Below are 22,647 nucleotides of genomic sequence, written 5' to 3' on the forward strand. Positions count from 1 at the left end.
TAAACATTCCAAATGCTTAAAGGCTGTTTGCTGGTTATTCTCTTGGAACATGTGACACATTCGCCGCTCGTATTTTATCGCCCGTTGTCCTGCTGGCCTCGCGCAGGGCGCCCACGACTAGTAAAAACCTATTTTTGTTGAACTTTGAGCAAGACACCAAGACCTTTTGATGAACCTGCAGAGTATTTCAATGTGAGCTCTGGCGCATGCATCTTGTTAAGAGAGCGCACGAAGCTCTTAGTGAGCACGATTGGTTCGCGTCTAGCAGCGTTCTCATTACTAGGCTTTAACAGGCTCAGAGCTTACGCCGGTTTCTTGCAAGAAGAACTGGCCTGGCTCCCTGCAGATTCGCTCTCCTCGTGGGCCCTCTTTTTTTTTGGAGCTTCGGCTTCGCGTGGTGCGGGCGGCGTCTTCATAACGTAGTGGGCCCTTTTTGTCTTGTCGGGAGAAGAATCATAGCTGCCAACAATTTCTATTATTTTCTGATAGTAGGTGTCCAGTACATTGAAGCCATTGTTAGGACCACGGTTCTCTTTCGCATAAGTTGCGGTGACAAACAATCCTTCTCGTCGTTCGGCTTTGCAGTTTAGGATATTGTCATCTCGCGGGAGAATTCGGTAGTTGACACGCTTAAGAAACTCGCTTTCTAGAACATGCAGTTCGCTGCATTGAACACCCCCCACTTTGGCATAGTGGCTGTTGGTACAAAACGAGTCGCATAAGCCTTTGCTGCCAACTGTTGTGGCTGTGAGGAGGAAGCGGTGCACAGTTAATGAATTCAGCGAAAAAGCTGTATACATAGCGGAAAGTAAATCGATGTAGTACACGGACGCAATCAGGACGGCAGGCTCCAATGAAGAGTACCTAGTTAAACGCATTAAGTAGTCGTATACTGAAATCTGTGGCGGTACCCTCGAATGGAACCTAGTTAGTTCGCTAGAATTATCCTTAGGTATTGAATCATTGATTCGGATAAGGAACGACAGCATTCGCGAAATCAGAATAACAAGGTCTGTTCTCGGACACTGACTGAAGTCGTTTGGAAGAGCGACTTCCGGTACCGGATCTTCCCCCGTGTCTGGCTTGGTGTCTTCGGTAAGATCCGGGTGCTTTGCACTCGCGCCTCCCGACTCTTTATCAGACATCCAGGTAGCATCGACTTGCCTCGATCAGCGTTCTGGGCAAGTGACAATGTTATCGCTTCAATCACTTTTCAGAGCACCATGTGTACTATTAAAACTGATAATCATATTTGACGTACAGAGCTCCTTTTGCCAATGTCTGCATGTAAAAGATTCATGAGACATGACTACGGGGGGCAGACAAGGCCTGTGATGCCAGTTCACAGTACTGTTATATTACACTTTGCATTACAAAAACGGTCAGCAGCTACATGAGCTGGGTTCGCCGTCAAGTTGGATATTGATGGCATCGTTAAAATCGTCTTCGAACGCATCAGCGTCCGCTTGACTCTGTTGTAATGCGTTGCGCGCAATTTCTTCGAAAGCTGTATCAACGTTGATAGAGCCTTTCGCACTCGTAAGAAAAAGTGGAATGTTCCCTAAAGACTTGGCCATGTCTTGAGCGGATCTGTTACTGACAACCTTTTTCGATTCTTCAACGTCCAGCTTATTTCCTAGAATTACGAAAGGGAAAGTCTCTGGTGATGACACGTTGGCGTGCACGAGAAACTCGTCGCGCCAAGATTTGATATTCTCGAACGATTTCGCGTTCGTAACATCATATACTAATACGCAACAGTCTGCACCTCTGTAAAATGCGACTCCCAACGATTGGAAGCGCTCCTGGCCAGCTGTGTCCCAAACCTGCATTGTTGCTACTTTATCCCCATCCATAGTTACCTCTTTCGTCAGGAAGTCAGCTCCGATTGTTGCCTTATATTGCTGTGAGAATTTGTCATTGACATAGCGGTGCATCAACGATGTCTTGCCCACACCTGAGTCTCCTAATATAATCACCTTTAAAATGTTTTTCTTCCGGCTTGACATGTCTGCTTTAGCGAGGTCTGTTGTCTTTTGCTTAAGTTCTCTAGTCACCTTTGGAGTGATGGAAAGGGATGTTGATTCTTGAAATATACGGTACACATATTTTTGTTGAGTCACATGGTTTAACTCAATTTTTCTTTACTTGTTAGTACTAAATTATCTGGGAGAGTAGATGACTGAGTAATGTGTAATGCACGAAATTTATATTACCAAGATTATAAGCTATGATCTCAAGTGCTGCTTTGCATATAACTTGAATCACAAAGTTCTTGTCAATAATTACGTCAAACTTAGTCAGGCTTTGTGGATCTCTAAAAGAAAGTATAAAAACGAGGTTTGCAGAATGAAGGACGGCTTTTGGTGAGGAAAGTTTTAAGGAATAATCCCTCTTTCAAATTCGGCACAATTATAGCATGAATAAACCCCGATCCATCCTGAAATATTTTACTGCTCTCGAACAAAGCGAAGGAGTTGGTGCCAAGGTTAGGAGGTCCATTGGCAGCCAGGAACTTCGGAATTTCACGCCATTTCTCATGCTTGACCACTTCAACGTTTCACCACCTGCTGGCTTTCCAGACCACCCTCACCACGGTCAAGAGACAATTACATATGTTCTTGGCGGGATGATTGCGCATGAAGACTTTACGGGTTCTCGAGGCGTCTTAAGACCGGGCGACCTCCAGTTTATGACTGCTGGCAAAGGAATAATTCACTCTGAAATTCCAGTAGAGCTTGAGAGTGGCGCACCCTCTGTGGGGCTACAACTGTGGGTCGATCTTCCGATGCACCTCAAAGATTGCGAACCTCGCTACAGAGACTTGCTCAATAATGAGATTCCAAGTGTCCAACCAAAGGCTGGGCTTGAAGTTCGCGTGATAAGCGGTGAATCCTACGGTGTGGGGTCAATGAGTGAATTGGCCTATACGCCAGTTCACTTCTATCATTACATCACCCGTAAACCAGGTACGACGTTTGAACAACACTTTCCCTCCAATTTCAACGTGTTTATGTACGTTTTGAAGGGCAGTGTTATTGTTAATGGTAAGACTTTTGCCCAGTATTCTTCTGTTTTTTTCAACACCGATGGCTCTCGCGTGGAAGGGTCCGGCTCCTCAGAGGAGTCTGAGTTTATACTGATAGGGGGAGAAGTTTTGGACCAGCCTATATTACAGTACGGTCCTTTCGTTGAAACCTCCAAACAAAACATGTATGAAGTTATCGGAAACTATCAAAGTGGCACTAACGGTTTTGAACGAGCCCAGGGCTGGTCCTCATCGATAGCTCGCGGTGTCGTATTTAGTGATGTGGCGAAAATCGAATCTTGTGAGTGAATATAGATAATTTAGCTAACGATGAAATGATCAGAAAGATCTGATCTTAAGTAACGAGTGAATAGCGGTTTTTCGGGCTGAACTTGAGTTAATCCAACATTTGTCGCTGGTAGCACGTCAACTTGTCATGGACGCAAGAAAATCACTCCCGAAGGAATCCTTTTTTGCGTCGCCATTGTATGATTTTCTATCACCCTTTAGGCCTGTTGCCAACCAATATTACGCAGAGTATGTCATAGTGATTTTTGCCTTGGTCATACGATGTGCTGTGGGACTTGGTTCATTCTCCGGAGAGGCCACTGTGCCGATGCATGGCGACTTTGAAGCGCAAAGGCATTGGATGGAATTGACAACCAACTTGCCCTTATCTCAATGGTACTGGTTTGATCTTCAGTACTGGGGCCTTGACTACCCTCCTCTAACAGCTTATCACTCCTATGCTTTGGGCAAACTAGGCTCTGTACTCAACCCTGAGTGGTTCGCGCTTGGCTCCTCACGCGGAAATGAGACACCTGAATTGAAGGCATATATGAGGTTTACGGTGATTTTAAGCGAGGCAGCACTTTATATACCCGCTGTGCTCTATTTTACGAAGTGGTTTGGCATTAAGAGGCGTCAATCCCCCATTGGTCAGTACATTGCTGCTGCTGCAATTTTGTTTCAACCCTCTCTAATATTGATTGACCATGGCCATTTCCAGTACAACTCAGTTATGTTGGGGCTCACAGTGTATGCCATAAACAATCTGTTGGACGGGTTTCATGGCCCAGCTGCTATCTGCTTTATGTTGTCTCTTTGCTTTAAACAAATGGCATTATTTTACTCTCCGATTTTTTTTGCGTACCTGCTTAGCAGATCACTGTTCTCACCATCCTTCAAATTTTCCCGCTTCATGTCAGTTGCGCTCTCGACAGTAATTACGTTTTGTCTCATGTTTTCACCCCTTTATGTTTTTGGTGGAATGAAGAATGTGCTTCAGTCAATTCATAGGATTTTCCCTTTTTCGCGGGGTATCTTTGAAGATAAAGTTGCCAATTTTTGGTGCGTTTCTAATGTCATAGTGAAATACGCTGATAACTTTACACAAGATCAGCTGCAAAAACTCTCGACATTTGCAACAGCAGCAGGCTTTCTACCATCTTTTGCATTGGTGGTGCTTTACCCCAAGAAGCACATGATTCCTTACGGCTTAGCAGCTTGCTCAATGGCGTTTTTCCTTTTCGGTTTCCAGGTCCACGAGAAATCTATCTTAGTGCCTTTACTACCTATCTCCCTGCTCTTTTGTTCAACCGACTGGAATGTGTTAGCCATCGTCAGCTGGATTAACAATGTAGCCCTATTTACCTTGTGGCCTTTACTGAAAAAAGACAAACTCGCTTTACAATATGGGATCATGATGCTCCTAAGCAATTGGCTAATTGGCAACTTCAGCTTTGTGACACCCCGCTTCTTGCCAGGTTTCATAACCCCCGGGCCATCGATGAGCAATGTAGCCGAAACTTACAGGAGAAGAAGTTTTCTACCTAACAATATTGTTTGGAAGATACTGATCATTACATCTTACATCGTTATGGCCGTCATCCATATTCTTGACTTGTTCGTTCAGCCTCCAGCGAAGTTGCCTGATCTGTGGGTTTTGATGAATTGCGCTTTGGGATTTACTTGTTTTAGCGTTTTTTGGCTGTGGAACAATTATAAACTGTTTACAATGCGAAACAAATCCATACTTGATCTCTAGCTTCGTGATAGTCATTAACTGAGGATCTCGGTCAACTTAGCTCAAACAGAGGGTTTGTGAGGTGGCACGCCAAGGGAAGGGTCCCGCGTCATCAGAATTTTATTCCCTCTGTTGGCGATGTTACACATATTTTTTGACCAATTCTCCACATGTTTCATTATTTTGTTTTTCTCTTAAATATCGTTTTTGGCGCCCAAGATAATAAACACAAAATAGAAGTGTACACTTCATCAACGCTCAACGTTAGACATAAAGAAAGACATAATAACCGAGGAGGGGGAGGGGGCATCTAATTATTTTTTCGAGATGATGTTAAGCTGATGTAAGCTGAGGCTATTATTTTAGCCTTATACGTACGAGGGTCGCCCGTGAATTAAGGAGCCTATTTGGGTACATTTAGCTATGCTACCCAAAACAATCCATCAGTTTAATCACTAGCAATCTGGTCTTATACTCATTCGAATGATTTCTATCACACCAGTTTCCTATGAGGTCAAATAGACATATAACCTAAAGAGTTGTGAGGATTATTCTTAAGAGGGAGGAAATGATAAGCGGCTCAAAAAAACATTTAAGCCTTATGCATACCCTTCGTCTCTATGTCAGAGTTTGAGAAAAAACACTATGTTAAGGGAATTTAACAATGTCATTATTATACTTCGAAATCAACATTTTCATACGACATGAAAGGAGCCACCGATATAGTAGGTATGCAGCGATTAAGACGCGCCTGTCTCATTACCGGCCTGCTCCCAAATTTTAAGGAAATTATTTGGCGTTCTTTCCCTAAAAATGCATAAGCATCAATAGCCGCTTATAAGTTTTGTTATGTTAAAAATATAATACGGGAAAGAGCGCCTATTTACAGAGCCGTTTTCTCGTCATTTCTTCATTAACTTTTTAAGGCTATTATATGTAAAGAGTATATAGTTGTCAAGCTATTAGAAAAGGATGAAGGCAATAGATAAAACTTGATGCCAGCTTTACTGAGGTGGTTTGTTCAGTCTTGTCATCTTTCCGGCTTAAACAAAAAAAAAATCAGCATAACGTCCTGGTTAAAGTTTTGAATCTGTACCACAAATCCTTATTTATAAGCTGCACCAATCGTCAGCAGTCATAATATTTAGCACAAAGAATGTTATGATAATTCTAAGAAGAGCCGTTATTTATAAACAATCCGTGACCAGCAGCTCCCAATTTAGCTTATTAAGGGCTCTCAACTGCTATTTCTTATTGCTGGCCTTCAAAATTTTCCCGTGTTGAGCTTGCGGCAGCCTCTTTTTTGTATAAACAATTTTGTATAAACAAGCTCGAGACCAAGCTGAGCTTCTGCTATTATATTGTGGCGATCGTCAACTCCGAGAAAAACTCGACCGATAATCATCACCATCTCTAGCGTCGCTTTCCGTGCCTTTCCATTTTTCTTTTGCCGTATTTTTGCCAGGCAATGTTATTCTGTCGTCTCACAGCGATGATTAGCGATGATTACCAATGATTCCGGCATGATTTTAAGCAATAAAATGCTCTTGTAATACTGTCTCTTTCAAGAAATCTTATTCCTCGTGGCCCAATGGTCACGGCGTCTGGCTACGATTGTATCCACTTCTGAAACCAGAAGATTCCAGGTTCGACTCCTGGCGGGGAAGATTTCTTTTTGCAATTCATCGCCGAGATGAGGTTGAGAGCATAATGTTAGTATACCCATCCTCCTTAGCGGTGTTTCAGAGTTATGCGCCGTTCCGAAGACCTCCGCTTAAGTGAAAGACCTCTTGCGGAAGAACTCAGGACTACTCGCTCATATTCGGCTTCTGGAATTTTCTCCACTTGAAATCACTATTCAAATCGATTTTTTTTGAAAATTTAACTATATCAAGAGAAAACGAATCACAGAGAAGTTCAGTTGGATTTTCAATTATTAGGAACAGCTTATCAACAGTTAAGCATGAATCCCACAAAAAAAGAGCTTGCTAGTCTCATCATTGACTACCTCTGCCGTACTGCTGAGGGTAAAGAAATTGGAGAAGACTATATTGATTCTCTTAATGTCGCGATCGACTGTGTCACGGAGGCGTTTGAAGTCGAAAAAGAGTCCGCTTCGAGCGTAATTGAGAAATCTTTTGGAGGTCAGAGCCTTGAGCAAATTGTTGGTGCATCAAGTAAAGGACCCACTGCTACCCAACAAGAGCCGGTTAAGGTCAACATTCCGGTCGAGGACGCCGAAATCAAAGCCAAGGCAGAGGCTTTGAAGTTAGAGGGTAACAAGGCTATGGCTACCAAAGACTTCGAACATGCTATATCTAAGTACTCTGAGGCCATTCGGACTCTGCCTTCCAATGCAGTATATTTTGCTAACAGGGCTGCCGCCTATTCTTCGTTGAAGAAGTACGCTGAAGCAGTTGAAGATGCTGAGGCTGCTATCAAGGTGAACCCCTCATACTCTAAAGGCTACTCCAGGCTAGGTTTTGCTCAATATGCGCTAGGAAGGCCTGAGGAAGCACTCGATGCCTACAAAAAGGTGCTAGACATCGAAGGCAGTAATGCCACTGACGCAATGAAGAGAGATTATGACACCGCAATGAAAAAGGTGGAGCAATCTCTGAATGTCGAGAGGAGCGCGCCAGCCGCGAGCAATGCAGAAAGTCCCGACGCTGCTGGTGGGAGCGGCTTCCCAGATATCGCCTCAATGCTGGGAGGCGGCTTAGGCGGCGGCCTAGGGGGTCTGCTGAAAAACCCTCAAGTGATGCAGGCTGCTCAACAAATGATGCAAAATCCCAATGCTATGCAAGAGATGATGAGCAATCCAGCTATTAAGCAAATGGCGGACAAGTTTCAGTCAGGTGGTGGTACCCCTAGCATGGCAGACTTGATGAATAATCCTGCTCTCATGGATATGGCTAAAAATATGTTTGGGGGTCCTAAGCAATAGAGGGTGCCTTATAATTAGGGTATAATATGTAAAGTATTTACAGGTTTGGACGCGAACTTGTCTTTATAATCGTACAACGCTTCTTCGAGACATACTAGCTGTTCCTGCAGCCATTTTATGTTCATAGCAGCATGTTCCTTGATTGTAGCTGACACCCAGAACTCTGCCTTGAAATTAATGAAGTTGTTCAGCTCAACAGCAAGGCTTTCGTTACTTCTTCTCAACATCAGGCTGAACCTTAATAGATTTTTCGAGCTGCGATTTATTCTGCCAACAAGTCCCTGTTCAAGCCTCACTCGTTTCGTTTCGATATAGGAGCTGATGAATCCAGTGTTTTCTGCCACCCGGGGTCTGACATCATCTGGAAAATTCTTATTGTATTCATGACGAAGAGACACCAACTCACCATATGTTTTCCACCAATGCGGAATGTCATGATTCAAAATCTTGTCAATTTTTTGGACTAAAAGCCTTGAGCTGAGCTCAAGAAGGGCTGTGTTATTCGCCAGATAACCAAACTCGCATTGTGGTAACGAGTGTTTCAAGCTGCCAAAAACATTAGTTGAGCGCCCTATTATTTTAGTGAAATTGTTCCCATGAGATTGAAACATAGTGTGTGAGCGTTCTAAGTCTTTCCCTTTGAGTATTCCAAAAATGGCCAGTTTCTTTAACATCAACGCCCCTGACTTTATTGCTAAAATTTCAGTTCTATTGAATTTCATGATCTTCTGAATGCTTGCAACCTCTTCGGGCTCAATCATACCGTATGTGCTATTAGCTTCTTGTTCTTGAACATGCTCTGCCGCATTGACTAAACTGCCGCTTGGGTTGTTAAATATATGCTCGAACTCCTCTTGTCGGCATATCAGGCTAAGAACTACTGATGCCCTCCTCAAGAAATGCTTTGTTTCAAGCCTGTTGATTGAAATTATTTTCATTTTAGCGAGAAGACTCAGTTCTTCAGCAAGGCTCTCTGCCGGGATAAAAGTCATAGAATTTGTTTTCGAAAAGGAGATCAAAAAGCTCTGAATAAACTTCAGGGAGCGCTGGATGACTTTGGCTGGGGCGTTTGGCACGCTGCCTACCAAAGTCATCCACAAAACCCATTCATCCCCTTCGAATTTGATATTGTGTGCTCGGATTTGATATGACTGTGGGAGAAAAAAGGCATGTTTGCCAAGTTCTCCCAAAACGACTGGGTTCTTTATGTAGTCAAAGCACGTCAAGTAAGAACCGTTCTGACACTTCTGGATAATAAGCCGCTTATCCCTGAGAATCGATTTGATGTTATCAAGTCGGTTATACCTGGCATAAACCATGATAGGCGTGAGCCCTTTCTTATTGAAGGAGTTCACATTCACTAGGGGATCGTCCAGTACAACTGAAACGTTTGACTTAATAACATGGAGTAAAGTGTTTCCTTTATTATCCTGATGCTTTGATAGCCTGAACTGCTTTCCTTTGAGAGTGCACCACAGACGCGCTGATTTATATGCCTCAAGCACCATAGCATCATAATCTGTGTGATCATAAGTGCGAATTATCGCAAACAATGGCGTGTGGCCGTTGCAGTCGCGCTGCTCCCAATTTATGAATTTTCCGACTTTAACAATAAGGTCCAAAGCATGCATCAAGTAATGACCAGACGACCGCTGATACCTATTAACGTGGTTCAAAAAGGATTCTAATTCTGTCTTTGTGCAACTTCTGAAGAGCATTTCAATAAAGTTCCCAGAAAGGCTACTGCAACCATTGTCCAGCATTTGAATCAGTAAATTAGAACCTTCAACTGTCTCGTCATTCAGAAGGTCTTCCAGAGGAAAACAATGTTCAAACTTTGTCGCGAGGTGCAAAAAAAGATTTGGCTGTCTATTTTGGAGACATATAGACAGGCACGAGAGACCAGCAGGTGTTCTTGTCCTGAGAATATCTTTAACCTCAGAAGGATTCAGGGATCCAAGCGGCAGTTTTCCATCCGCTAGAGCTTCCCAGTAACTCGCGTTCGAGGAGCAGTGTTTTTCCAGTAATTTCAACTTCTCTCTACTCTCGAAGTATGAAAGTACAGCCTCAAGGGTTGACATGCCGTACGCTAATATGCCGAAGGTTATCGAGTTAGAATCCTTGGCGAATTCTTGAAGATAGAAAAGGTGGCTTTTCAAGTCTTTGACCTCCGCTTGACAAACCACTACTACCAAAAGACTAACCAAAGTATCAGCATCAACTGAAATAACTTTATCATTTATTTCCAGGCTCCTAGAGACCGTTTGTAGGGTTTCAACAATGACTTTCGCTTTAGAGGAGTGACTGTTCGTGACGGGCAACCTTCTTAGACACTCGACTGCCTCCCGGAGATTCTTTTCAACTTGCGTAACGCATCGGATGTCAAATTTCTGGCGATCGGTCGGGTATAAGAAAGAGGGAACTTGAGATATAGAAATGTTTCTCAGAATGGAAAAATCGCTTTGGTTCTCGATCTCAGAATCTTTCAATGAGTTAGTTAACTGGGCCCAAAAATCGTCATACAAATTCATTTCAACGTATTCGTGAATCTGTAAGCGAAGATTTGGAAAAGCGCGAAATGATTGATCCTCTTGTATCGCTGCCAGCGCTTTTTCGCATGTTTGCATGAAGTGAGCAGCCAAGTTGTCTGCATTGTAAGTGGATGATGAGAGTGCAGCTCTTTGGGTTCTAATGATTGCACTCAGCTTATCTCCATATGATGGGTGGGCGCGAAGCATCTGTTCTAAAGAAGCTTTCGGCTCAGTAGAGGCGGCTAGTGAACTATTTGCAGATGTTGTGTCAGTACTCGCAAATCTATATGCCTTAAACCCTGGCCATTCATCTCGCCTGGCAAGTCGGCCCGTTAGGGGGAAATCAACATGTATGATTGGATACGTTGATGATCCTTGAAAGTACTCATTGAAGTTGGAAAGAAGCTCGGTTTCGAGAACTTGGCATCTCCTCCTCGCATCGAACCCTTCACCTGTGAACAACGCTTTTTGTTGGTTTCTCAAAGTGATAGTCTTCCCGCTAAGCGTCTTGTACTCTTCTTCGTGTGAGCAGCCCCCACCGCCTAATAATAGAATGTGATCAGAAACAAAACTGGCTGAGTAGCAAAGATCTTGGAGTGATGAGCCAGACTCAAGGTCTTCGTATTCTAAAAGTATCTCAGGTGTCGGCGTTACTAGTGCGAATCTTTGTTTCTCTATTCGAGTGAAGACTTTTCTCAAAGGTGAGTTCTGGGGAGTTGGACAATTAAAGACAGCATTTATGAGCGGGTTAAGGAGCACCGGCAAATAATACGGCATGTGAGGACGCAGGCGTATAAAGGTCGCGCTTTTAAAAGCCCCGACTATTGATCAACTAGGCCAATGATGGTATTTCGTAAAACATGTCTAAACACACGAAATTGTTATAAATTGTAAATAGCATTTTCCACTGCGATATGGAGAGAAGGCGAAAATATCGAACATCAGGAGAAAGTAGACCGCCCAGCTTCAAACGATTGCTCGTTAGTAACCGTTGTTGTGAGACTTGAGAAATTTTTTTTGAAAAAAACCCATCAATCAACATAGAGTATGGCCAAATCGTCGAAGGGCAAAGGTTCAAACAAACAAAGAGGCGCCCATTCAAGTAAGCCATCGAGCGGCCACACTTCGACCCATAGACATGTGGAATCAAAGCATGGGGCTAATAAAAGTGGTAAAAACTTCCCTGTGAAGTTAGCAATGTGGGACTTCGACCAATGTGATCCCAAGAGATGCAGCGGGAAAAAACTCGAACGTTTAGGTATAATCAAATCACTTCGGGTTGGGCAAAAATTTCAGGGAATTGTAGTCTCTCCCAATGGTAAAAGTGTTGTGTGTCCTAATGACAGGAATATTGTGGAGGAGAATGGTGCGGCAGTAGTCGAGTGTTCATGGGCTCGTCTTGATGAGGTGCCTTTCAATAAAATTGGAGGAAGGAACGAAAGGCTTTTGCCCTACTTGGTTGCTGCGAACCAGGTGAACTATGGTCGCCCATGGAGACTTAACTGTGTAGAAGCTTTAGCAGCCTGTTTTGCTATCGTTGGGCGCTTAGATCTCGCGACCGAGCTTCTTAGTCATTTTTCTTGGGGCCTTCAATTCTTAGAGTTGAACAAAGAGTTGCTTGAAGTTTATCAACGTTGCACAGATGCTGACTCCATAAAAAAAGCAGAGGATGCATGGCTGGAACAAATCGAGAAAGAGGCCCAAGAACGAAAGGCGCGCAACCCGGGCGATGATCTGTGGTTGACAGGAAATGTTAACCATAAAAAAGGCCATGGTGTTACGCAGAATGAGAATAAAGACGAAGCTGAGGTTGGAAGTACTTGGGAACAAGGCGAGAATAGCGAATATGAAAGCGATGAGAGTGCGGCAGATGGCGAAGAAGCATATCATGGGCCAGTCAAATATGACAGCTTAGGAAATGAAATCACGCTCAGCGAAAGCAGCGATCCAGAATACAGCGACTCTGAGGAGCTGTTGGAAGAACCTGACTTCTTAGGTGACAATAGTTTTTCAAACGACAGCGACATTCGCGACGTTACTGTGGGCCTCAGTAAGGTTGCCATCAAAGGGGACGTAACGGAACAGTAGTATTTAAAGTTATAGAGACTTAAAGCATCGAGCTGGCTGTGCAAAGGATTGCGCAAAGGGCCAGGAACAGTACCCCTCTTAATCTCTGAAGCGTATTCACGTGCGCATCATAGTGTTGAAATTAACTTGGTTAAGCGGATACTCAACATCTTCTGTTAGACAAACAGATGGATGGCAATGGTAAATGCCCTTCAGAAACAGACACATCAAAGATCTCAGAAAATGAGCCACACAATTTTGCGCCGTCCCCAGATTTTAGATGGCTTTGTGAAGAACTTTTCCATAGGTTAGATGCGATCAATGAACACCGGCAGGAACTTGGCAAGGCCGTCACTGTGAAAAGAGTTGAGATCATCACATGTTTTATTAAGCTATGGAGGACTACAGTAGGAGACGATTTCTTTCCTGCGCTTCGGCTTATGTTTCCTTACAGAGACCCAAGAGCATACCACATCAAAGACTTTACATTAATAAAAGCTGTATGCAAGGCACTCAACCTGTCTAGGGATTCACTCACAGAAAGGCGCTTGTTGAACTGGAAGCAATATGCTGGTCGGGGAACTAGCTTATCGAAATTTTGTGTACAGGAGATCTCAAAAAGGAGAAAAGAACCACTGCCAGAACGGCAACTGACGATTGATGGGCTAAATGAGAAACTTGACGAACTCGCGAAAGAAGCTTCCGGGAAAAAGGCGTGGGGCACTACCGGTCTATCGGAGTCTCATTCTTTCCAATTTTGCTTAAAAAACTTGTCCTTCTTGGAGTTGCGATACTTTTTCGATATTGTTCTCAAGAATAGAGTAATAGGGGGGCTAGAACACAAATTTTTAGCTTGCTGGCATCCTGATGCGCAAATCTACCTTGGTGTTGTTACTGATCTCAAAATTCTCTCCAAAAAGCTCTGGAATCCGTCTGTTAGGTTGGATAAAAGGGATCTATCAATCAACATTGGTCATGCGTTCGCTCCACATCTCGCCAAGAGGCTTCACGTTTCATATGAGCGTATCTGTTCAAAGCTCAAGCATGACTTTATATTAGAGGAAAAGATGGACGGCGAAAGAATCCAGTTGCACTATGTCAATGGCGGCTCGGTGCTGAAGTTCTTGAGTAGGCGAGGCATAGACTTCTCGCATTTGTACGGCCAAGAAGTTGCACGAGGAGTCATTTCACAATATTTGAAATTAAAGAGCGATGTCCGCGATTGCGTCTTGGACGGAGAGATGGTTAGCTATGATAAAAAAAGGAAGATTATCCTCCCTTTCGGTATTGTCAAATCAGCCGCCGTTGATGAATTGATAAATTCTGAAGTTGGGAATGAAAATGACGGCTACAGGCCACTTTATATGGTCTTTGACCTCGTCTATCTTAACGGGGTATCGCTAACGAAAGTACCACTGCATATAAGGAAAGAATATCTCAAGGAAATCCTGAGTCCTGTTCCAGATGTTGTTGAAATTCTGAAGGGCATAAGGGCATGTGACGCTAAAGCCATTAAGAACTTCATGCAAAGGGCAATCGAAATGGGCTCGGAGGGCGTTATTGTCAAGCAGGCATCTTCAACTTATGAAGTTGGGGCTCGTAACGATCATTGGGTCAAAATCAAGCCAGAATATTTTGAAGACTTGGGCGAGACAATGGACTTAGTAGTGATCGGACGGGACCCAGGTAAGAAAGATTCTCTCATGTGCGGTCTACTAGTTTCAGACAGTGAGCACATACTTGAGAACTTTGGTCCAATAGAGCATGGCAAGGAAGGGGATCCCATCATTAAGTGTGTTTCATTCTGCAACGTTGCGAATGGAGTATCAGATGAAGAGTTCAAGGAAATCAATAGAAAAACTCGAGGCTCATGGGTTAGCTACAAGGAAAAACCTCCACCTTTAAGCTTACTTGAATTTGGGTCAAAAATACCAGTTGAATGGATTGATCCTAAAAACTCAGTTGTCATAGAAGTCAAAGCAAGATCAGTTGAAAATAGTGAATATTCTAGCAAAAGGTATCGAGCGGGGAGTACTTTACATAGCGCGTATTGTCGAAGAATAAGGAATGATAAGGACTGGACAACATGCACAAGTGTCGCACAGTACCAGCAAGCCAAAGCGGCTCATAACTACCACCGATACAAAAGAAAGGTTCACCAAGTTTCTCCGCGTCGGAAGAGGAACGTACATGAGATCTTCGAGTACTGTGCTGGCGAAGCTAAGTCCGAATTGGATACGGAAGGCTCAAGCATTTTTGAAGGACTTCATTTTTACATATTGAGCGATTACGTCACTTCGCAGAGAAGGAGGTATGAGAGAGGAATGGTTGCTGCCAAAGTCGTTAAACATGGGGGACTTATTGTTAAGAACATTGACATGCGACCAGAGCACTTAAGTTATTTGCGCATTGTTAGCGGGAAAACCACAATCGAGTGCCGCAATCTTGTTAACAGGGGATATGACATCATTGACCCTTGCTGGATATTTGACTGCATTTCTGCCGGGTTCCAACTTGGAATTGAACCAAAGCATTGCTTCCAGACGTCACGCAGACTGCTTGACAATAGCCGCCAGAGAGTTGATCAATACGGCGACAGTTTTTCTCGTCCTTTAGATACCACGGAGTTCCAGCAGCTCTTCAAATTTTTTTGCTCCTCACCTTCTGATTTTTCTTCCCGCATTAGTTCAATGCTTCAAGACGATCTTGATGAGGCGCCACTCTTCCTTCTACAGAGATTCAAAATTTACGTCTTGGCAGCAGACCTGATTCCCCAACAATTCTCAATCCTGAGAAGAAAGATAGAACTCTACGGCGGGGTGGTCTCTGAGACCCTTGAAGGTGCGAATTTAGTGCTAGTCCCCTCAGCTTTGTCAACAGCGCGCACTGCCTACTATGTTCAAGAATTGAGACAGAAAATCGCAGGAAACGCCTTTGCAGGGAATACCAATACCAGAATCCCACACATAGTAAGATCTGAGTGGCTCGACACGTGCACCACTGAACAATGTCTAGTTCCTGAGGAAGATTTTTCGTCAATATAAGAATAATAGGCTTGCATTGAACTAGGCCGTGTACCTTGATATATAAACGTAGTTAGGTAATCCGTTTTGAAGATAAAGCCAAAGTACGGATCCTGGATATATAAAGGTGACAATGTCCGGTCATTTCGATGGATTCGTCCCCGTGCATGGTATATTCTATTCAGTGTTCCACCCTACGGAAGGTACCAAGGTCAGGCACCAATTTCCTTCGGGGTGCTTGGAACTTAGCGATATTACATTTGATACCATCAAGAATTATGTGATACCTAAACCTCAGCTCTGCAACAAACTTCTAACATTTAAATATGGGCCTTTCAGGCTCGTCTGCTATCCTGTTAACGTTGTTGCTCCTTATTATGCGAGGAATTCATTCAGTTTCGATTTCGTGTTTGTGTTCCCCTATGACTGTGCTACTTCGCCATATGAGCCAGCAATCGAAAGACTTGGTAAAATGTTTACAGTGCTAGAAGAGCAGTCTCAAATACTGTCGAAAGCCGAGAACAGCAGCGTCTATTTTCAGCTAAAGGCGAGAAACACGCAGAAACACGGTAATACTGAGACTGCAAAGGGTACTGAACAACCAAGCAGCTTAGATATTGGAGAGATAGCTCAGCCTGAAAACCAAGGTTACGCTTCAGCAAAGTATTACGAGATCCTCAAAGATTTGGAAGGACCTAGTAAAAAGATCGCTATAGGGGACTTAATTACTAAAATTTACCGAGATTTGAATGATTATTCCGAGTGCCTGATACCCATAGACTCAGGAAATGCTGTTGATATTAAGCTTTTCCCATTACTATCTCCTCCAAGCTCGTGCTTCTCTATTGAAGATGTTCCCATATCTACTGTGAACTTAGCAAAACTAATTGATGTAAATTGGGACCCTACAATGTTAAAAATAGTCCCCCACATTAACGGTATCAACAGCATAGCTAAAGTCGCGAAATTTAGTGATAGCGACGTAAACTTGGTGGTTGAATGCATAAAGCACTTGATATACTACAATTGCGTTATCCTCACAGATATTTTTCAATTCAGTAACATTTATGCCTCAACAAATGAGTTAAGCCGCTTTTTGACAGAACCAACACTAGCTGCGGAATGCCAAATATATGTAGCCTACAATGAATCTGCACACCTTCCAAATCTTCCTTTCGAAAGAGGGCCATCAAGGTCAGGACAGGGGAATATCAGGGACCGCAGCTCTAATGGCACACTCGATATCCTGAGAAAGGGAAAACAGACGCCATTAAGAGAGAACTCTTTTAACTCAGGAATGGATTTTCTTTCAAATAAACATCAACATACACCCCAGTCGCGATCATCCTCTATTCCTTATCACAATACTTCCGATGCAAGTTTTGGAAATTCAGATGCGGGTCTCAAAGGCAAGTTGATGCCGTTCACTTCGAAATCATGCTTATTCGATTTATACAGATCGCTTACACAAGGCCAAACTATAAGAGAATGGTACAAAACGCACTTCGAAAAGATTCGGGCTGCCAGAATCGATGTGAGGCGTTTTATAACTTTTGGTGTTTTGCATGGATTGATTTATCGCTCTTACTCGTATCCAGTATTGAGAAACATCGGTTTCGCGGAATCAGTTGAAGCTCTCGGGGCCACTAACCATAGCAGGTACGCTAAGTACAAGCATCTCCTGAAAACAAATCAGCCCTTGAACAATGTACTTTCAGCAGCTGATATTAGAATTGGGCTTGAAAATGCTGGTTTTAAAGCGAGAAGCGAAAAACTCAAGCAACATTCAACAGCAGACGCCGCAGAAGAGGTACTAAGCGATGTATACCGAAAGCTCGCGCTCAGCGACAAAAAAACAGATCATGTCGCACAGGGCAACAACCCCATTTCAAAAGTGTTTGGCAGAAATTCGGAGGACTCTACGGACATATCAACAAGAGAAAGCGCGAATTCAATGGGCTCTGACATCAAAAACAAAGTTGCTTTTGATGTCAGAAAAACCCTTGCAACTAGTTCAGCAGACGAGAGGAGAAGAAGCGAGATTTTGCGCTCAATCGAGGAAAAGAGAAATGAAGAACTCATTTTACTAAAGTCAGTTCGAAGCGTCCACAATTTCGACAAAATTTGTACGCTCTTAGGAAAAGATAGAGAGAGGGTCGAGAGTATGTTAAGCGAACTTGGCCCTTATAATGTTCTACATAGTTAAGAAACGTGTGTTATCCTGTTCTCCTTTCAACTCATACTGAATTCACTAGTCGAAATTACTGTTAATTAATTTATTAAAACCCTTATTCAATCTTCTGAGATGAAAAAGGCACGTTTTCATGATCTATTGTTATCTTCCTTTTGAAAGGCGAAGAAGCTTTACGATTTCCATCAATCTCCCTGATTGGTGAAATGGAGTATGATCTTTTTCGGGGCAAGGAAAGTTGATCAGAACTAGCAATGCAGCCTTGCGTGATTCTCATCGGGGTCTTGCCCGATGGGCCAAGGGGCTTTAGAGGCTTGCCGTTCAGCTGCTCTAAAAGACCCTCGATACGATTTTCACTGTGAGGTTGAGACACAGCCTGCGAGTTAAGTAAGCCTTGAATTGAATCGTCAATTTCTCCAAACTTTTGAGTGGCTGCTTCCATGTAGCTGGCACTATCCTGAACTTTCAATTTTAGCATGTTGTGCTTCTTCTTAATCTCCTCAATACTACCAGGAATTACATCATCGGTTCGAAGAGCCCGGGAAGCGTCTTGGAAACGAGAGAGGTCCAAATTTGCGTCGCCGACAGCAGATTCAGAAAATTGTAGCCCTTCATTTATTTTCTCGAAAACATCTCTGACCACGCTTCCAATGTCTTTCTCAAAGCCACTGTTGAGCTTGTCACATTCATTGATATTTTCAAGCGAGCTTTCCCATGCTTGTTTTACAGGGTCTAGAAGCCCCATCTCCTTAGCCACGACTTCAGAAGCCGCGTTCTTAAGACTCTGCATCATTATCTCTTTGTTCGTTTCAAGTTCTTCGTTCATCATTTCACGGAGCTTAAGGAATATGGAATTTGCGGATACTTTAAGCTGATGATATGTCCTGTCAACATGTACATCTAGAGCGTCCTGGAAGTTGTTTTTGAAGAAATGTTCATTAAGATAATCTTTCAAGTGGTTATATTCTTCACTGATGCTACTAAGGTGCATCATCAAATCTGATGAATACGAGCCAACAACATGGGTGATGCTTTCGACTTGGTTGCGTATGTCTTGCAGGTAGGTCGGCGTTTGCTCTGTAATTTTATTCATAAACTTCCGACAGATCTCGATGGTGGATGTGTTGATGAAATCGTAGATGCGGTTAAGTTCCTTGGTGAGGGTATCGATATTGGCATCAACGTCAAAGCCGTCTTCCTCTGTGCCTTTGAGTTTTTCAATTTCGTTCAATAGTGAGTGCTTAAAAGATCCAATATTTTCATATAAAACACGTTCCATCTCGGTCTGGAACCTGTGCCCTTGATCTTCATACACCTTAAGAGAGTTTTGCATTGTGCGGAGAGCTCTCATAAGTTCCTGAACAACGTTTGAGAGCTCTTGCTCGTTTTTGTGCTGCCTGTCAATTTTGTCGTAAAGAAAATCAATATTATTGCTTAACTTTTTGATTTTAAGCCTCTGTGATTCATTAACTTCATTCGTGATCCTCTTTTCTTTGGTCAAGAGACCGTTCTGAGTGCTTAGACGTTCGATAGCTCGCTTACACTCCTGAACTTCTGTCTTATAGTTTTCCAATTCGTTTGTAAGCTCTTTGTAATTTTCCTGACTCATATAGATACCATCTTTTGACTTTGTAGCAAGAAGATCTGATCGTATTTTGACAAGTTCTGCGGTAACGTTTTTCACTAATACATCTTTCATAATAAAGCTTCCAACTTGCGGCTTGTTTTTGATGTTTTTTGCTTTGGTCGCATACTCCAGAGTGCTCGAAGTTTCTTCGGAATTTATTTTAGCAGGTGAGATTGTTGCAATCAAGGCAGTTTTTGTATTTCCACCTAATGAGTCTTGAAGTAACCTTGTTAGTTTAGACTCACGGAATGGAATGTGCGCGTTTTTATCCGCCAGAGAATTTATTACCCTTCCCAAAGTCAGCAAGCTTTGGTTTATTGATCCCGCCTCCTTAGCACGCTGATTCTGTGCTCCTGAGCGGCTGATGTTCTCTGAGCCTGCAAGGTCCACCAGGTTCATTTTAGATACTCGAAAGCTCTCCCCATTACATTTCCTGTAAAGCATGATAGTGAAAATGGTATGTGATCGACTTGAAACATCGTTCATCTTGGTAGATGCAACCTGCCTATGCCTTAAACCTCTTTGAAGAAGTCGTATACCTTCTTTGGCGTCCATGATATGAAACTCTTGAAGGTTTTGTATGTGTATTGCCGAATTAAGCTCACTAGACAACGTGGGCTTTACTGTTGGTGATCTGGAAGGCTTGTACATTGTATTTGGCCGTATTCTTCTTTTCGTACCGGAGGTGCTTCCTTCGGGTGGCTTAGGGGAACTGTTTCTAGAACTACTTCGACTGCTATTGGGGTTCGTCACAGAGTCGAAAATTCGCAGTTTTCTGGGCATACTGGAGTCTGGAGTTTCATCAAGTAGATCTTTCAACTCTTCATTGTACAACTCAATGAAGCTGCACTTTATCATATAGTCGTCATTGTGCGCGTCAAGCGCATCAAAAAGCTTGAATAATACTCGGGGGATAATACCAGCTCCCTCACTCAGTTCACCATCATACAAACGCTCGTCACCTGTCATTGTGTAAGTCTTTCCGGTGGAGGTCATACCATACACCAGTACAGTGCAATTGTAGCCTTTTATAAAATCTTGGAACAACGGCTCCGCGATGACCTTGAAAATCAATAACTGGTCAGCGCTAGGTCCGAATACTCTGTCTACAGTGTACGTTTTTGAGTTTATTTGTGCAGTTATGCCCGTATCCCCAGTGGTATTGATGGATACCTCATTCGTTCCAGTGACATCAGGTACGGCAACCACAACGGAGCTCTTCGCTTTGACTTCTTTCTCGTTGCGGCCCCTGCAGCGAACAGCAACTGTGATGTTGAGCTCCTCTTCTTCTGACATCACCTTAGGTTATAACTGTACTTAAAATGCTGCTTGGAGTGCCAACTGGTAATTTCCCGCTCTTGTTTACCCAAAGATGAGATGTTGCCCAGCGACAGATACGCGTCGAGTTTTGCAGATACTTGCGTACGAAACGTCAACAAAACTTACAAGATACGCTTGAAATTAATCTACAGATGTGACGTTTATTGTAATCTAACTACTAATGTTCCCAGACTCGCCCTCCTCTCCAGCTTCTGTACTGCTCCTTTTATGGTGCCTTCTACGGCGACGGCCGGAAGAAGACCGGTCCACCGGCTCCGCGTCCGTTACGGATATCTTATCTGAGGGTGGGCTTTCGTCCTTTGAATCCGGTACTGTCTTTTTTTTCTTTATGCTGAGAGGATTAGGCCCCTTGGGGCCTTTGCGCTTGTTTTTCGATACCTCAGTACCATTGTCGGTCTTTCCTCCTTCTTCCTCTGCTGGAAGGCCAGCATACTTGGGATCATTCAACCCTTTAAATAACTTCTCCTTTTCCTGGGCGCGACTGAAGTCTCCGCTAGCCTTGCTCAAAGGTTCCATGACCATTACAGAACGATTCATGTATATCAGCGGCACACCCGGAACTTGTCTAAGCTTCTTGCGAATGCTAGGATCCTGGCTAGCAACCACGTACCTGTGCTTGTTATTCCCATTCACACTAACTACGCTTTGGAGACACTCTATGGGAGGCTTGGCTTCTTTAGGTGGATGGTTGCAGCGCCTTCTCTCAAAGGATTTGGCTAGTTCGATAGCGTCCTGGTTTTTTGTTTCATAGATGGCCTGGATACAGCACTGGGTGATCATGGGCTTCACTTCCGCCTGAAGGGTTCGCTGAAGCCCTTTGACAAGGTCAAAAGACGCTCTGTGTGTATCACAGACGATTTGGTCGTCAACCAAAACCTGGTATGGTTCTCTAAATTTGAAGTTGTGGTTGTAGACAAGCATTTGCTTCCTATAAGATTTCGCTCTCTTTTGACGCATGATTGAAGAAGTCCGTGACTTGACTGAGGGATCCTTGTCACTAGCACCTAAGATTTACTGACAACTCTTGAATGCATGTCATCTCATCGCATCTTGTTTTTCAAGCTCACGAAAATTTTTGGGCCGAACATTGTTCGTAGACAATGCGAAATGTCAGAAGAAGGAGAACATGATAGGAACGTACACTTCACGTTGCGCATTTGAAACGTCAGCTTAGTCCCGTACTAGCTTTGATAATGTTAATGAGCTTACTCGACATGCTTTCAAATGTTAAAACTGTTATTAGAAGCGCAAACGTTAACAAAATTTTTTTTAGGGTATCGCCTTGATGTATCATCGGTGCCTTTAAGGTCAAGGGCGCCGAACGCTTGCTTGTAACTTGAAGCTGGCGTTTTTGAGGCAGAAAACGGTTTGCATGGATGACATCAGTGGAACGCCACTGCTGTACACATTCAGTCCTAACATCCGCCTTTTGTCTGGCAACGATTTTATCGCCAGTGTCAAGTAAAGTACTGTCATCATTTATTGCGAAAGTGTCTCCTTTTGAGCGTTTACGTTCAGCAGCGAGGTTAGGCTCGTCGCTTTCATGAGCCAGGCTGCGAAGGTATATGTTAGTCTCCACTGGCGCTGTTCCGCCTTCGAGGGTACCCCAAGAAGGCTCTCTGCGAGCATGAGCGATAGCCTTTGGCTTTAATTCTCTTCTGACTGGTGCACTGATTTCAGTTTCGGCTACATATTTAGCCTGTTTTTGACCGCCTCCACTGCCCCTTGATCGAAAATCAGTGAGTGAAAAGTCATCTGTGTCGCGGGTAGGGTAGGGAATCATTGTTTTCCAATTCGAACATTCTAACTCTTCGTGAGGGCTTTGAATGTGATGTGTTTGCGGCTCGAGACATTTATTTATGCTTT

General features: G+C 43.4%; 12 protein-coding genes and 1 non-coding gene across 13 annotated transcripts; 7 read left to right on the forward strand and 6 right to left on the reverse strand.

Annotated features, from left to right (window-relative positions):
• Positions 1–302: 302 nt before the first annotated feature.
• Positions 303–1,145, reverse strand: PHO80 (Pho80p; the record flags this gene model as incomplete). Its single annotated transcript, XM_002552653.1, has 1 exon — positions 303–1,145. The coding sequence occupies one exon, from the start codon at positions 1,143–1,145 to the stop codon at positions 303–305; it is 843 nt and encodes a 280-aa protein (XP_002552699.1).
• Positions 1,146–1,382: 237 nt separating this feature from the next.
• Positions 1,383–2,009, reverse strand: YPT7 (Rab family GTPase YPT7; the record flags this gene model as incomplete). Its single annotated transcript, XM_002552654.1, has 1 exon — positions 1,383–2,009. One exon carries the CDS (start codon positions 2,007–2,009, stop codon positions 1,383–1,385), a length of 627 nt encoding a protein of 208 aa, XP_002552700.1.
• A 410-nt stretch (positions 2,010–2,419) lies between these two features.
• On the forward strand, positions 2,420–3,337 carry KLTH0C11154g (pirin family protein; the record flags this gene model as incomplete). The annotated part of the gene is made up of 1 exon (XM_002552655.1): positions 2,420–3,337. One exon carries the CDS (start codon positions 2,420–2,422, stop codon positions 3,335–3,337), a length of 918 nt encoding a protein of 305 aa, XP_002552701.1.
• A 127-nt stretch (positions 3,338–3,464) lies between these two features.
• ALG6 (dolichyl-P-Glc:Man(9)GlcNAc(2)-PP-dolichol alpha-1,3-glucosyltransferase) lies at positions 3,465–5,075 on the forward strand (the record flags this gene model as incomplete). Its single annotated transcript, XM_002552656.1, has 1 exon — positions 3,465–5,075. One exon carries the CDS (start codon positions 3,465–3,467, stop codon positions 5,073–5,075), a length of 1,611 nt encoding a protein of 536 aa, XP_002552702.1.
• A 1,556-nt stretch (positions 5,076–6,631) lies between these two features.
• On the forward strand, positions 6,632–6,721 carry KLTH0C11198r. The gene is given in 2 exon segments: positions 6,632–6,668; positions 6,686–6,721. It is a non-coding gene; the product is annotated as a tRNA-Arg (tRNA).
• Positions 6,722–7,017: 296 nt separating this feature from the next.
• SGT2 (Sgt2p) lies at positions 7,018–8,001 on the forward strand (the record flags this gene model as incomplete). Its single annotated transcript, XM_002552657.1, has 1 exon — positions 7,018–8,001. The coding sequence occupies one exon, from the start codon at positions 7,018–7,020 to the stop codon at positions 7,999–8,001; it is 984 nt and encodes a 327-aa protein (XP_002552703.1).
• A 14-nt stretch (positions 8,002–8,015) lies between these two features.
• On the reverse strand, positions 8,016–11,309 carry KLTH0C11242g (KLTH0C11242p; the record flags this gene model as incomplete). Its single annotated transcript, XM_002552658.1, has 1 exon — positions 8,016–11,309. One exon carries the CDS (start codon positions 11,307–11,309, stop codon positions 8,016–8,018), a length of 3,294 nt encoding a protein of 1,097 aa, XP_002552704.1.
• A 270-nt stretch (positions 11,310–11,579) lies between these two features.
• On the forward strand, positions 11,580–12,620 carry TSR3 (ribosome biogenesis protein TSR3; the record flags this gene model as incomplete). Its single annotated transcript, XM_002552659.1, has 1 exon — positions 11,580–12,620. The coding sequence occupies one exon, from the start codon at positions 11,580–11,582 to the stop codon at positions 12,618–12,620; it is 1,041 nt and encodes a 346-aa protein (XP_002552705.1).
• Positions 12,621–12,787: 167 nt separating this feature from the next.
• On the forward strand, positions 12,788–15,643 carry DNL4 (DNA ligase (ATP) DNL4; the record flags this gene model as incomplete). Its single annotated transcript, XM_002552660.1, has 1 exon — positions 12,788–15,643. One exon carries the CDS (start codon positions 12,788–12,790, stop codon positions 15,641–15,643), a length of 2,856 nt encoding a protein of 951 aa, XP_002552706.1.
• Positions 15,644–15,755: 112 nt separating this feature from the next.
• NPR2 (nitrogen permease regulating protein NPR2) lies at positions 15,756–17,828 on the forward strand (the record flags this gene model as incomplete). The annotated part of the gene is made up of 1 exon (XM_002552661.1): positions 15,756–17,828. One exon carries the CDS (start codon positions 15,756–15,758, stop codon positions 17,826–17,828), a length of 2,073 nt encoding a protein of 690 aa, XP_002552707.1.
• An 82-nt stretch (positions 17,829–17,910) lies between these two features.
• Positions 17,911–20,736, reverse strand: CIN8 (kinesin motor protein CIN8; the record flags this gene model as incomplete). The annotated part of the gene is made up of 1 exon (XM_002552662.1): positions 17,911–20,736. One exon carries the CDS (start codon positions 20,734–20,736, stop codon positions 17,911–17,913), a length of 2,826 nt encoding a protein of 941 aa, XP_002552708.1.
• Positions 20,737–20,931: 195 nt separating this feature from the next.
• Positions 20,932–21,738, reverse strand: UTP23 (rRNA-binding ribosome biosynthesis protein UTP23; the record flags this gene model as incomplete). Its single annotated transcript, XM_002552663.1, has 1 exon — positions 20,932–21,738. One exon carries the CDS (start codon positions 21,736–21,738, stop codon positions 20,932–20,934), a length of 807 nt encoding a protein of 268 aa, XP_002552709.1.
• Positions 21,739–21,946: 208 nt separating this feature from the next.
• KLTH0C11374g (KLTH0C11374p) lies at positions 21,947–22,564 on the reverse strand (the record flags this gene model as incomplete). Its single annotated transcript, XM_002552664.1, has 1 exon — positions 21,947–22,564. One exon carries the CDS (start codon positions 22,562–22,564, stop codon positions 21,947–21,949), a length of 618 nt encoding a protein of 205 aa, XP_002552710.1.
• Between the last annotated feature and the right edge of the window lie 83 nt (positions 22,565–22,647).

This window comes from Lachancea thermotolerans (assembly GCF_000142805.1).
Source record: "Lachancea thermotolerans CBS 6340 chromosome C complete sequence".
Taxonomy (NCBI): Eukaryota; Fungi; Ascomycota; class Saccharomycetes; order Saccharomycetales; family Saccharomycetaceae; genus Lachancea; species Lachancea thermotolerans.